The sequence below is a fragment of the Moschus berezovskii genome, chromosome 4 (genome assembly GCF_049115385.1).
Source record: "Moschus berezovskii isolate FMDL1 chromosome 4, NW_MosBer_1.0, whole genome shotgun sequence".
Taxonomy (NCBI): domain Eukaryota; kingdom Metazoa; phylum Chordata; class Mammalia; order Artiodactyla; family Moschidae; genus Moschus; species Moschus berezovskii.
Window position 1 is genome coordinate 18,466,117 of NC_142463.1, and position 13,016 is coordinate 18,479,132.

General features: G+C 43.5%; 1 protein-coding gene across 2 annotated transcripts in view; it reads left to right on the forward strand.

Moving 5' to 3' along the window:
* Positions 1–13,016, forward strand: part of ST3GAL3 (ST3 beta-galactoside alpha-2,3-sialyltransferase 3) — a 215,402-nt gene that overhangs the window by 111,131 nt on the left and 91,255 nt on the right. For both annotated transcript variants that reach the window (XM_088835219.1, XM_088835220.1), the window contains one exon: positions 556–598. In XM_088835219.1, coding sequence (XP_088691345.1) covers positions 556–598 — 43 coding nt within the window. The remainder of the gene's footprint in view (positions 1–555; positions 599–13,016) is intronic.

Genomic DNA, 13,016 nt, shown 5'->3' on the forward strand with positions numbered 1-13,016 from the left:
TTTCTGCTTTGCAAAGCAGATCATCCATACCATTTTTCTAGATTCTACATCTGTGTGTTAATATACGATATTTTTCTCTTTCTGATTTCCTTTTCTCTGTATGACCGTCTCTAGGTCCATCCACCTCTCTGCATATGGCACTGTTTTGTTCCTTTTTATGGCTGTTTAATATTCTATTGTATATGCAGCATAAATCTAAGAGCTTAGAGGAAGCAGAGGTTGCTTACTGACCCTCTTAATTCTTCAAGGGGCCCATTTTTTTGGCTTACTAAATTTCAGTTTCAAGTACCACATTCAAACAGGAAGACAGTTATATGTCAGCATAACAATGGTTGGCCCATAAGGCCTGGGAAATGCCTAGCACTGAACCTGGTCCTTCACAAGACAGGCGTTCAGCAAGAGTTTGGTGACTTAAATTTACTTGCAGTTTTTGTGTTTGGATCTAGAAGCATTTGTCTGCCCGGGTGGTCTGGGACTTGGTTGGGGAATGCAATCTGCTACTGTCTGCAGTGACTTGACATCAGTGACATTTTGTGCTTTACTTTTCTCTTTCAGAATATGATCGATTGGGCTTCCTCCTGAAGTTGGACTCTAAACTGTGAGTAGAATGAGCCAGTTCCTTGACTTTGTGATAGACCTGGAGGCTGGCCTCAAGGGGCCAGCTCTCATCACTCCTGGGGCCTCTGTCCTCCATCTGTCAGCTGAAGCTTAGAGCATGTTACAGTCTGTGGGTACAAATATAAGGCCTTAGATTTGGCTGGCACAGGGAGCTCATTACAGAAGGAGCTGTGCACCTCCCCCCACCACACCCCATTGGAGTTTGAAGGACAAGGAGGAAAGGCTTCAGCTGCAGAGTGGAGGATGACTAAACCATGGCAGTAGACAGTGCAAAGGCTTTCAAAGATGCTTCGCAGCCAGGCATGCAAAGCCTTCTATGCTCAGGTTTCCTCCCAGCTTTAACTCCTGTCTGTCTCCAACAGGTAGATCCTAGCTTTCCCTCTACCCTTGTATATGTTTGTTATCCATGTCTCAGATCCCCTTTCCTTGTTTGTCCACTGCTGCTGCTGCTGCTGAGTCACTTTAGTCGTGTCCGACTCTGTGTGACCCCATAGACGGAAGCCCACAGGCTCCCCCGTCCCTGGGATTCTCCAGGCAAGAACACTGGAGTGGGTTGCCATTTCCTTCTCCAATGTCCACTAGGAAAGCTTAAGAACCACCTCCTTCCTATACAGAATTAATTATCTCTTCCTCCACTTCCTGTGAATTTTCTACCTCTGACACCCATTATTTCATTATACTATAATTAAGTGTAATAGTTATTCATTTATTAAGAGTGCAGGCTGAGAGCAAGGCCATGCTTGATTCAAATCCCAGATTGCCATTTACTTTCTTTGTGATTTAGGGCCGACCACTTAACCACTCCGAGCCTAAGTTCCACCTATAACACGAGGACATCAGTATAAGTACCTCACAGGGTTGTAAGGACTGTACAGAAATGGTGAATTTACAGGGATTTTTAAATAAGTATCTCATTCTTTCAGAACCCTTCCCTGTTCTGGCCCTCTTGGCCTCCTGAGCACCGGGGCAGTGCCAGCATATGTTTGTTAGGTGCTAAGTCATCACTGAACACACGGCTGCATGGATGGCTGCATGGCTGCATGATGACAGGTGCCTGTATGCCTCCCTCATTAGCCTGGGCTGCCTGGAGACTGGTCTCTACCCCTCTGTTCATGACCTGTCCAGGACCCCTCACATGGCTGCAGTGCAGTAAAGTGTTGCAGAACTGCCTGTGGCTCCTTGCTGTGGTTAGTCATCTTCATATGCCCTTGCCCCTGTCCTGTACCAGATACAGATGAGAAAGATCAGAATTGTGTCTCCTTTCTTTCCTCTCCTGCTTGAGGCCTTTACCACAGCTGCTTCTGATGGCGATGGCTGCACCCACAGGCATGACTCCAGCCCAGGGTTATTTGGCTTTCCCACTGACTGGTTCGGCGTGCAGCCCCTTCTCCTGGCACCTGGGCTGTTGGCTCTGGTGCCTCAGACCGTGAGTTCAGGTGCTTCAGTTCTCCCAGCTTTTATACATCATGGAGTCAGCCACAAGGGAAGAGTGGTCTGTTCTGTCTTCCAAGCTAGTGTAGAGTTGTCAGCTGCATGTTACCATCCAGGGAATGGGGCTCGATAATGCTAGGAATCCACGGGCTTCACCCTTAGAAAATCCTTAATTTAGTGCTCTGGGCAAAAAACAAATCAAGCATAAGCTATGAGCAAATGAAATGCCACCAGAACGGAAGAGCTGTAGTAATTTACCAAAAGTCAAACCACATCGATGAACAAAAGACATGGTGTCCAGGACATGTTAACTATGGCATCTAAGCTGTCTTCAGCAGTTTGAGAAGGGGGAATATACCAAGTCAGATCACATCGATGAACAAAAGACATGGTGTCCAGGACATGTTAACTATAGCATCTAAGCTGTCTTCAGCAGTTTGAGAAGGGGGAATAGGAGGACACTTGCCCTGCTCTTCTGACAGTTGGGTGGTACATGGTAGGCTCTTGTACAGCTTTCTTTTGTGTAACAGGCCGGTTTATAAACCATTTGAGTCGACTTGGTCTTTAGCCTGGGGAATTGGCTTGGCCTCATTAGATTTACCTCAGAGTTTAAGGTACAAGCTCCAGCTTTCCTGCCTCTTACTGAAAAGGCTTTTCTAATCCAATGTTATCTTCAGAACAAAATACAGACACATGGGCAAGATTTTTATCTGTTCCAGGGAGAAGTTTCCAAGTTAAGGATTCTGGTTTTCAGAGGTAATTCCTTAGAAATATCCAGATCTCCCCTTACGAAGTCTTTCTCTGCTGTGTTGTGTTCTATTTCTGATGTATAGGAAAGGACCTGAGCTTGGATCAGAACTGGATTTGAATTCTGCCCCTTCTGCTTAGGATTATATAACCTTAGATAATTCATTTTAGCTCTGTGAATCACAATTTTCCCTTATGAAAAATATGAATAATAATACCATTTCCTCAGGTTTTTATGAAGAATAAAAAAGAAGAATTCTATGAGTAAATATGCAAACATAGGAATTTCTTATTTATCTTGATTGGATTCATTTAGCTTCTATACTATAAGAATTCATGTGTTCTGGAAATTTTTCAGCCATTATCTTCTTTAAATATTGCCTCTGCCCCATTCTCTCTCTCTCTACTCTTCTTCTGAAACTCTGATTAAGTGTTAGACCTCATTCTCACCTCCAGGTCTACTGACTTCTACATTTTCCATCTTTTGATCCTTTCTGCATTGAACTGGAACCCCAAAGGATTCAACATAAGGAAAAACTAGAACTAAAACTGTACCCTTAAGCCAGGACTGCAGGAAAGGCTGCGAGAGCTCTAAGTGGATTAGGGCAATAAGTCAATAAAGAGGAAACAGTTGATATTCACAGCCTGGGTTCTCATCACTCAGTTGGTCCACAGAAACTCAAGCTGTGAACTCTGTCTAAGGTACTCCAGACTGGCCATGCCTCCAAGCTTCTGGCAGAAGCAAATGCAATCCCTCTCTGGAGGAAGACATGAATTTCTCATGAATAACTTTTCAAGGAAATGAATGGCTCACAGGAAAAAATAACTAAGCACACAAGGAACTAAGACTTCTTTAGAGAGAACCATGAACAACAGACGACAGAGGGGACCCACAGAGACTTCCGAAATTGGCGTTATCAGACACAGTTTATAAAGTAATTAGATACTCTGTATTTAAGGAAATAAAGATAGGATTGAACTGTACATGTAACAGGGGCTTCCCAGGTGATGCAGTGGTAAAGAATCTGCCTGCCAATGCCAGAGACACAGGACGGCAGGTTCAAGCCCTGGGTCGGGATGATCCCTTGGAGAAGGAAATGGCAACCTGCTCCAATATTCTTACCTGGAAAAATTCTATGGACGGAGGAGCCTGGCAGGCTACAGTCCATGGGGTTGGAAAGATTTGGACATGACTGAGCAACTGAGTACAAGCATTCATACATGTCATGCTGCTGCGTCACTTCAGTCGTGTCTGACTCTGTTTGACCCCATAGACAGAAGCCCACCAGGGTCCCCCGTCCCTGGGATTCTCCAGGCAAGAACACTGGAGTGGGTTGCCATTTCCTTCTCCAATGTGTGAAAGTGAAAAGTGAAAGTGAAGTCGCTCAGTCGTGTCCGACCCTTAGCGACCCCACGGACTGCAGCCTACCAGACTCTTCCATCCATGGGATTTTCTAGGCAAGAGTACTGAAGTGGCTTGCCATTGCCTTCTCCGATGTCATAGGGAACTATAAAAAGCAAAGTACTAGATTAGAAAGACACAGTGACCAAAATTAAAACCTCAGTAGGGTTATTTAGCCTTTCTTTGGGATTGGAATGAAGACTGACCTTTTCCAGTCCTGTGGCCACTGCTGAGTTCATTGGAAGGACTGATGCTAAAGCTGAAACTCCAATACTTTGGCCACCTCATGCGACGAGTTGACTCACTGGAAAAGAGTCTGATGCTGGGAGGGATTGGGGTGGGAGGAGACGGGGACGACAGAGAATGAGATGGCTGGATGGCATCACCGCCTCGATGGACATGAGTTTGAGTGAACTCCAGGAGTTGGTGATGGACAGAGAGGCCTGGCGTGCTGTGATTCATGGGGTCGCAAAGAGTCGGACACGACTGAACGGAACAGAACGGAGAGGTATTTAGCAGCAGATTAGATACAACTAAAGACAGGATTAGTGAGCTGGAAGCTAAGTCAGAGGAAGTGACCTATAACAAGATTGGCCAGCTCTTTCTATAGAGTCAGAGGGTCAATATCTCTGAGTTTTGGGAGTTTTGCTGTCTCTGTCACAACTGTTTCTGCTGATGTAATGTGGAGGCAACCATAGATAGCACATACAGATGAGTATGGCTTAGCTGTATTCCAACAAAACTTTTTATTTATGGACACTGAAATTTAATGTAATTTTTATGTCATTAAGTATTACTCTTCTAATTTTTAAACCAACCATTGAAAATATAAAAGACATTCTTATCTCACAGAATCAGATGGTGGGTCAGATTTGGCTCACAAATCATACATGCTGGCCCTTCACTGGGAATGCAACACAGATATATCTGCATGGAAATTGCCTCTCCACCACAGGTGTTTTTTATTCTTGAAATTCTATTGCAGTTGACCCTTGAACTGCAGTGCATCCACTTATATGTGGATTTTTTTCAACAGTGCACAGTTCAGTACTATACAATCTGTGATTGGATGAATTGGAGCACACAGAATCATGGATATGGAGGAACCACATATGTAGTTATATGCGGATTTATATGTGCAGATTTTGACTGTGTGGAGGGTCAGCACCCCTAATCACCTTGTTATTCAAGGGTAAGCTGTTTATACAAATACATTTAAAATACCTCTATATCAAATGATACTTCAAAAACCTGGAAAGAAGTATCTTGGATTTTTTTTTTTTTTTGGTCTTCATTATATTCTTTTAATTATGTCTTTGTGTAATAAGTGGCTTCTGTTTCCTTTGGGAATTCCCTGCTGCTTGTGTCTTTAGGACAAACTCACTTGTCAGGACTGTGAAAATTATTCAGAATGCTTATAGAGCTGTACAAGATCTTTTCCTTTAACAGCAAGCTGTATTCTTCAGGAAGGCAGTATTTTTTTGGAGGTTAAAAATGTGGACTGTGGAATCAGATGCGGATTTTTAAAGCCCCATTCCACATCTTACTAGCTATAATCTTGAGTGAGTTATTTAACTGCTAGCCTGTTTCCTACTATAAAGTGGGGATAAAAGTAATCACCCAAGGTTGAGATTCAACCTATCCTCTACCCATATCAGTGTCTGGTAACCTGGGAAGGATATAACCCCAAAATGAGACCTGAACCTCAGCTTGCCTCCTGCTTTACTCCCCAGGCTTCATTTCTTCACTTGTTCACTTAGCAAATATTTCTTGAGTACTGACTGTATGGTTTGTTATTGGGATAAAACTGAAAATTCTAAGCCACATGAACAATATTACAGGCTTGGTTGGAAAGGATGTGTTGTGAGCTGAAGTTTAAGTGAAGCGGGAGTAAATGAGAACAGCAGGGGAGGGAAGGAAGTAGTACTTCTGGATAGTATGAGCAATGAACAAGTTTTCATTTTGGTTTATATTTATTTATTTATTTATTTATTTATTTGACTGTGCCGGGCCTTTGTTGAGGCATGTGGGATCTAGTTACTGACCAGGGATCAAACCTGGGCCCCTTGCCTTGGGAGCATGGAGTCTTAGCCACTGGACCACCAGGGAAGTCCCTGTTTTGTTTTTTGTTTTTTAAAAAAAGATGACATACTGGTGACTCAGAAGCATAAATGGAGTACAAAGAGGATATGAGGGATCTTCAAATGCATAGGGTATAGAAGGAAGAGCTGCCTCCATCACAAGGCTGTAGAGGAAATGGTGTTTTCAGGGGAGACCCAGGTTTCTATGAAATTAGAAGATGGAAGGAACATTTCACGGAAGAAGTCGAGGCTGTAAAGAAACGAGGCTTTATGGAAGACAATGGTGAGTTATAGTGTGGTGATGGGGGAGAGGAGAGACTGGACCAAGGAGAAGAAGCAGAGAGCAGTGACTTGAGCACAAAAAAACCGACGAGGGTGGCATCAAGGGAGTAAATAACAGGATGTGAGAGTGGCAAGTTGGGTTTTGTTGGCCTCAAAGTTGTCCAAGAATCGTCCGAGAATGTGTGTTCCCTGGAGGTTGGGCACTCAGGCTGCTCCATGCACTCAGCTGCAGCCCAGTTGGATGATACCTCCAGAAGTTTCAAGTCTGGCCCCTGGAGAGACTCTGGGTTCCCCAAAAGGAATCTACTGTGCCAAGTGGAGGGTCCTAGGAAAGGGCTCAGGGTTGCAAGCTGTGCCCAGACATTGAGAGAAGAGAGAAGCTTTCTCATTCATTCATTCACAGCTTCTTAAGTAGCTCCTGTGTGTCAGCAGTCTTCTGTGCTCTGTGGATATGCCCGTGAACAGGCGGTCAGTAAACGGAAAGTGTGACCAACAAGCTTTTCAGTATCTTGGAAGGTGATGAGTGCTGTGGAAGAAGATAGAGCAGGACAAAGAATGCTGGAGAAGAGACTGCACATTTAAATGGGATAGTCAGGGAAAGCCTCCTTGAAAGGGGGATTTTAGCAAAGACTCAACAAAAGAGAGGGAGTGAGCCCTGCCCGAATCTGGAAGCAGAGCCCTCAGACAGAACCCTGAGGAAATCTCAGTCTCAGTTATGAGGAACATGACACCAGGAGCCGGGAATGTGCCCATCAGTCCAGCGGAGACAAGAGCCATCTGGAGCCATGAAGGCGCCAGAGCCTGGTGTCCAGGTGTGTTTTTCCTAAGCTGATGTCAGCCTTCTGGAAGCTGATTTAATTAAATGGAGGTGTCATCTGTTTCAGCTGGGTATGGGTGTGTGCTCTGGGAAAGCTCCTGTCTGCTGCCACAGTGTGGGGTTTTATGGTTGCCATGTGGGCAAGAGCATGGAGGCTTTAATGTTCAGCCTCATTTCATAAGGAATTCTGTGTGAAGATTACAAGGATTTGGAAGCCAAAACCAACAACTTTTATCCCCCAAAGGCTTGTGAAAACCAAGCCAATCAAGAAAGACCTATAAACATGGGGTAGTCTAAAACACATGTTGAGGCATAGCTTACTATTTCCAGAACAGACTGCCAAATTCCCCATGGCTGCAAGGATAAAGTGTTTATTGAGCACCTACTATATGCCCAGGGCCATTCTAGGTACTTTCTGTGTCACCTGTTCCTCAAAACAGCCACTCAGATGACCTCATCCAGCCTCAGGTCTTATTGTTGTTACTCAGTCCTAAGTTGTGTCTGATTCCTTGTGGCCCCCATGGGCTGCAGCCTGCCAGGCTCTTCTGCCCTCCACTATCTCCTGGAGTTTGCTCAAATTCATGTCCGTGGAGGCGGTGATGCTATCTAACCATCCTATCATCTGCCACCCCTTCTCTTTTTGCCTTCAGCCTTCCCTAGCATCAGGGTCTTTTTCAATGAGTCAACTCTGCATCAGATGGCCAAAGTATTGGAGCTTCAGCTTCAGCAACAGTCCTTCCAATGAATATTTAGGGTTGGTTTTCTTTAGGATTGACTGGTTTGATCTTGCAGTCCAAAGGACTCTCAAGAGTCTTCTCCAGCACCACAGTTTGAAAGCATCAGTTCTTCTGTACTCAGCCTTCTTTATGGTCCAACTCTCATGTCCATACATGACTACTGGAAATACCATAGTTTTGAATGTATGGACCCTTGTTGGCAAAGTGATGTCTCTGCTTTTTAATACACTGTCTAGATTTGGCATCACTTTCCTTCCAAGGAGCAAGTATCGTTTAATTTCATGCTGAAGTCACCATCTGCAGTGATTTTGGAGCCCAAGAAAATAAAATCTGTCACTGCTTCCACTTTTTCTGCTTCTATTTGTCATGAAGTGATAGGACCAGATGCCATGATCTTAGTTTTTTGAATGTTGAGTTTTAAGTCAGCTTTTTCACTCTCCTCTTTCACCCTCATCAAGAGGTTCGTTAGTTCCTCTTCACTTTCTGCCGTTAAAGAGGTATCCAACAATGCAAGAGACAACTCTACACATGGACATCACCAGACGGTCAAGACCAAAATCAGATTGATCATGTTCTTTGCAGCCAAAGATGGAGAAGCTCTATTCAGTCAGCAAAAACAAGACCTGGAACTGACTGTGGCTCAAATTGTGAGCTCCTTATTGCAAAATTCATGCTTAAATTTAAGACAGTAGGGAATACCACTAGGCCATTCAGGTATGACTGAAATCAAATCCCTTATGATTATATGTGGAAGTGATGAATAGATTCAAGGGATTAGATCTGGTAGACAGAGTGCCTGAAGAGCTCATGTCTTACATATCATCTATATGCTGATGACTCCCAAATTTATAGTTCAATCTCTTCTCTTTCCCCATACTCCATATTCATTTATCCAGTTGCCTCCTTTACTTGAATGTACATTAGACATCTTACATATAACATGTCCAGAAAACACCTCCTGATTCACACCCCCTGTCTCCCAGATCTTGCCTACCCAAGTAAATGCCAACCTCATCCTTCCACTTGTTCAGGTCAAAGATCATAGCATCATTTCTTTAACAGCAAACTAGTCATCAACATGGAGAAGGCAATGGCAAGCCACTCCAGTACTATTGCCTAGAAAATCCCATGGATGGAGGAGCCTGGTAGGCTGCAGTCCGTGGGGTCGCTAAGGGTCGGACACGACTGAGCGACTTCACTTTCACTTTTCACTTTCACACATGGGAGAAGGAAATGGCAACCCACTCCAGTGTTCTTGCCTGGAGAATCCCAGGGACAGGGGAGCCTGGTGGGCTTCCGTCTATGGGGTCACACAGAGTCGGACACGACTGAAGTGACTTAGCAGCAGTCATCAACAAACCCTATTGGCTTTACCTTAGATGCCTCTAGATCCAACCGCTTCTCACTACACCCACCATCCTCCACTGTTAACTCTGTGCAGGCAGCTGTTCCCTCCTCATACCTCACTGTTGCATTCTAGCCGCTCTCCTTGTTTTCACGCTTGCCGCCCTGAAGTCTACTTGCATACTGAAGCCCAGTGATCCTGTTACAGTGCAATATAGATCTGGTTAGTTTAGTGACCGGAACTCTCTCGTGGCTCTTCATTTCTCTTGAATAAAAGTCAGAGTTGTTTGTTTGACTGTGCTGGGTCTTAGCTGCAGCACACAGGATCTTCAATTTTCATTGCGGCATGAGGACTCTTTAGTTGCAGCTTTCAAATTCAATTAGTTGTGGCGTGTAGGATCCAGTTCCCTGACCAGGGTTAGAACCTGGGTCCTCTGTGTTGGGAGCATGGAGTCTTAGTCACTGGACCATGAGGGAAGTCTCAAAATCAGAGTTTCTACCATGCTCCACCAAGACCCTACACAGTCTCGACCCCTGTTTTCTTACTACTCTCCTTGTTTATTATTCCCTACTGGGCTCCTTGGTTATACCTTGTGCTCAGTCATGTCTGACTCATTGCAACTCCATGAACAATAGCCCACCAAGCTCCTCTGTCCATGGGATTTTACCAGCTAGAATACTGGAGTGGGTTGCCATTTCCTTCCCCAGGGATCCTCCTCCTCCAACCCAGGGATCAAACCTATGTCTCCTGTGTTGGCAGGTGGATTCTTTACTACTTTGCTACCTAGGAAGCCCATGCTGGACTCCTTGCTGTTCCTAAAATACTCCCAGGTCAATCTTGGCATTTACTCATTCCTTTGGGACACTTTTTTCCAGATACCTACAGAGACTGCACTCTCCCTCGCCTCTTCAGACCTTAGCTCAAATGTCACTTTCTTAGTGAAGTCTCCCCTGACTGTGCCGATTAAAATTCTAACCCATCCCGCATTGGCATTCCTGTTCCCTTTCCTTTGTTATTTTACTCCAGTGTTTATCACTATTGGAAGTCCACTTCCTTGTTGATTGTCTGTCTCCTCCCACTTAAGGTGGGGTGGGGCTCGGCGTGGGGGAGTTAATTTGTTCACTACTATTTCCTACCACCTAAAACATCACTGGAAAAGACTCTGATGCTGGGAGGGATCCGGGGCAGGAGGAGAAGGGAATGACAGAGAATGAGATGGCTGGATGGCATCACACAGTCAATGGACCTGAGTTTGAGGGAACTCCGGGAGTTGGTGATGGACAGGGAGGCCTGGTGTGCTGTGATTCATGGGGTCACAAAGAGTCAGACACGACTGAGCAACTGAACTGAACTGAACTGATCTGAAAACATTGCCTAGTGCTTACTGATTGTTTAATAAATATTTGTCGGTTGAATACATGAGTTGGCAGTTCACTCTCTGAAGTAGGTGGTATTAAATGAGAAAGTAATCATAGAAGTAATTTCCTTGTGTTCACAGAAGTACAGGTGATAAAGCCAGCATTCAAAATGTTCTCTGCCTGGCTCCAAACATCCTATTTGTCTCACTGTTCAACATGGCTTTCTATTTTTTCCCCCCAAATTTGCACTGTCAATTTGAATCTAAATTTGAACCACTATATCGTAAACTTTACCAGGGCAGGCACTATGAATGTCCTGCTCACAGAGCCATTCCCAAAGCTAGTATGTTTGTGGTGCTTAGTAAATATTCAATAAATGTTTGTTAAATCAATTAAAGATAGAGAAAAAAGCTATGAGAAAGAATAGTGCCATCTTTAATAACAAAACCCAATTCCCCCAAGTACCAGTATTGGAAGATTTGGGGGGATGGGAGTGCATGAATGAGGACTCCCCTGCCTTTAATCCTCAGTTTTACCATCTCCTGGTTTCTCACTTAAGAGCCTGCTTTCACAATCGCATTGACTCCAGAGAGCACAGGTTCTCTTTAATACTTTAAAAAAGAGAGATAATAACAGAAACAACAAAACTTTTCTCTTGGTTTCTCTAAGCAAAGCTAAAAATATTTCACTACAGATTAAATGAGGACAACAGGGAAATAAACCTTGAGAGTAAAAGAAACTCAAAGTAGTCTGGTTTGCAAAATTTAGAGTTCTGTCTCTCCTGTAAACAGCTGAAGCCAGGGCCGTACTTAGTTAACAGTAGGAGAGCACAGCATTGCAGGACTTGACCGGGTCCTTGGCTTGGTGACTTCTAGCCTGTTTCACAACTCACTGTTCACACTTCCTCCTAGATATTTTGATACCTATGTGGTCAAGATCTTAAAAGTCAAATTCCCACTTTGTAGCTCATCCAGAGCTCTCAGCACAGTGGTTCTTAACCTTGACTGAATATTGGAATCACCAGGAGAGCTTAAAAAATTACTGATGCCTGCCTCCCACCCCATAAAGATTCTGAAGTCATTGACTTGAGGTGTGCCCTAGGCATTTGGATTTTTAAAGCTCCCCATGTGAGTCTAATACTGCTCTAAAAGAGTACATTTCCTGTCTGAGGAAGTCTTCACTTTCCCAGGTGAGTGATACCAAAAATAAACTCATCTTTGAGGGGAGGCCCCTGCTTGTACATAGGACATGTCTATATACAGTATTTCTCAACCCAGGACCTTGCCACCCAGAGTCCTGGTTTAGTTGATTAGGAATCAGACTCAATTACCTTTGTGCTTAAAAGTTCCACCAGGTGATTCTAACATGTCACTGTTGAGAACCAGGGTATCACCTTCAAGCCTATCACCATAACCATATCTGAATATAGCATAATAACTACTGCAGAATGTAGTATTAGTTGTGCTAGGGCAGTCAGATTGTGAGTACATTATTTCTTTTGAGCTTACATTTTCTGTATTGTCCTTATATACCTTTTTAATGAAAAAGTATATTGGGGTGTTCCTTCTTTTCTATAATTAAAAAACTTTCATTATGATCTCTAGGTCTTTAAATACTATTTTCAAAAATCCATTTTATATTAATTTTTGGTTATCAACCCTTTCTCTGTTTTTTTCTTCAGAGTCTTTTAAAATCTGAATCAATTGAAGAGTTTCCTGTACATTCTGTCGGTCTACTTAAATAGTTATTCATTATGTATAACTGAAATAAATATTTGTGTAAAAACTTAGTATCTGTCTTTTCTGTGCTGTCAAAACTCCATGACATCTAAGGATGAGACATGATAAGTCTGGAGGAATGGGCAGACCAAGTCATACAGGGCTTTGGAGGAGACAGTAAGAAGTTTGGGCTTCTTGAAGACAAAAGATGCCGTTGAAATATTTTAAGGAGTTGAAAAACGTAATTAGTTTTGACTCGTAGGAAGATGATTTTGGCTGCAGGTAGGTAGATGGGTTGGAGAGGAGCAGAAATGGAAAGGGAAATAAGACTTAGGAAGCCATCATAGGAACAAAGAGTAGAAAATCAGTAGAGAAAAATCAATAAAATAAAAAGCTGATTCTTTGACAATATTAAAAAACCAATAAACCTCTAACCAGGTTAACCAAGAAAAAAAGAGAGAAGACACAGATTAACCAATA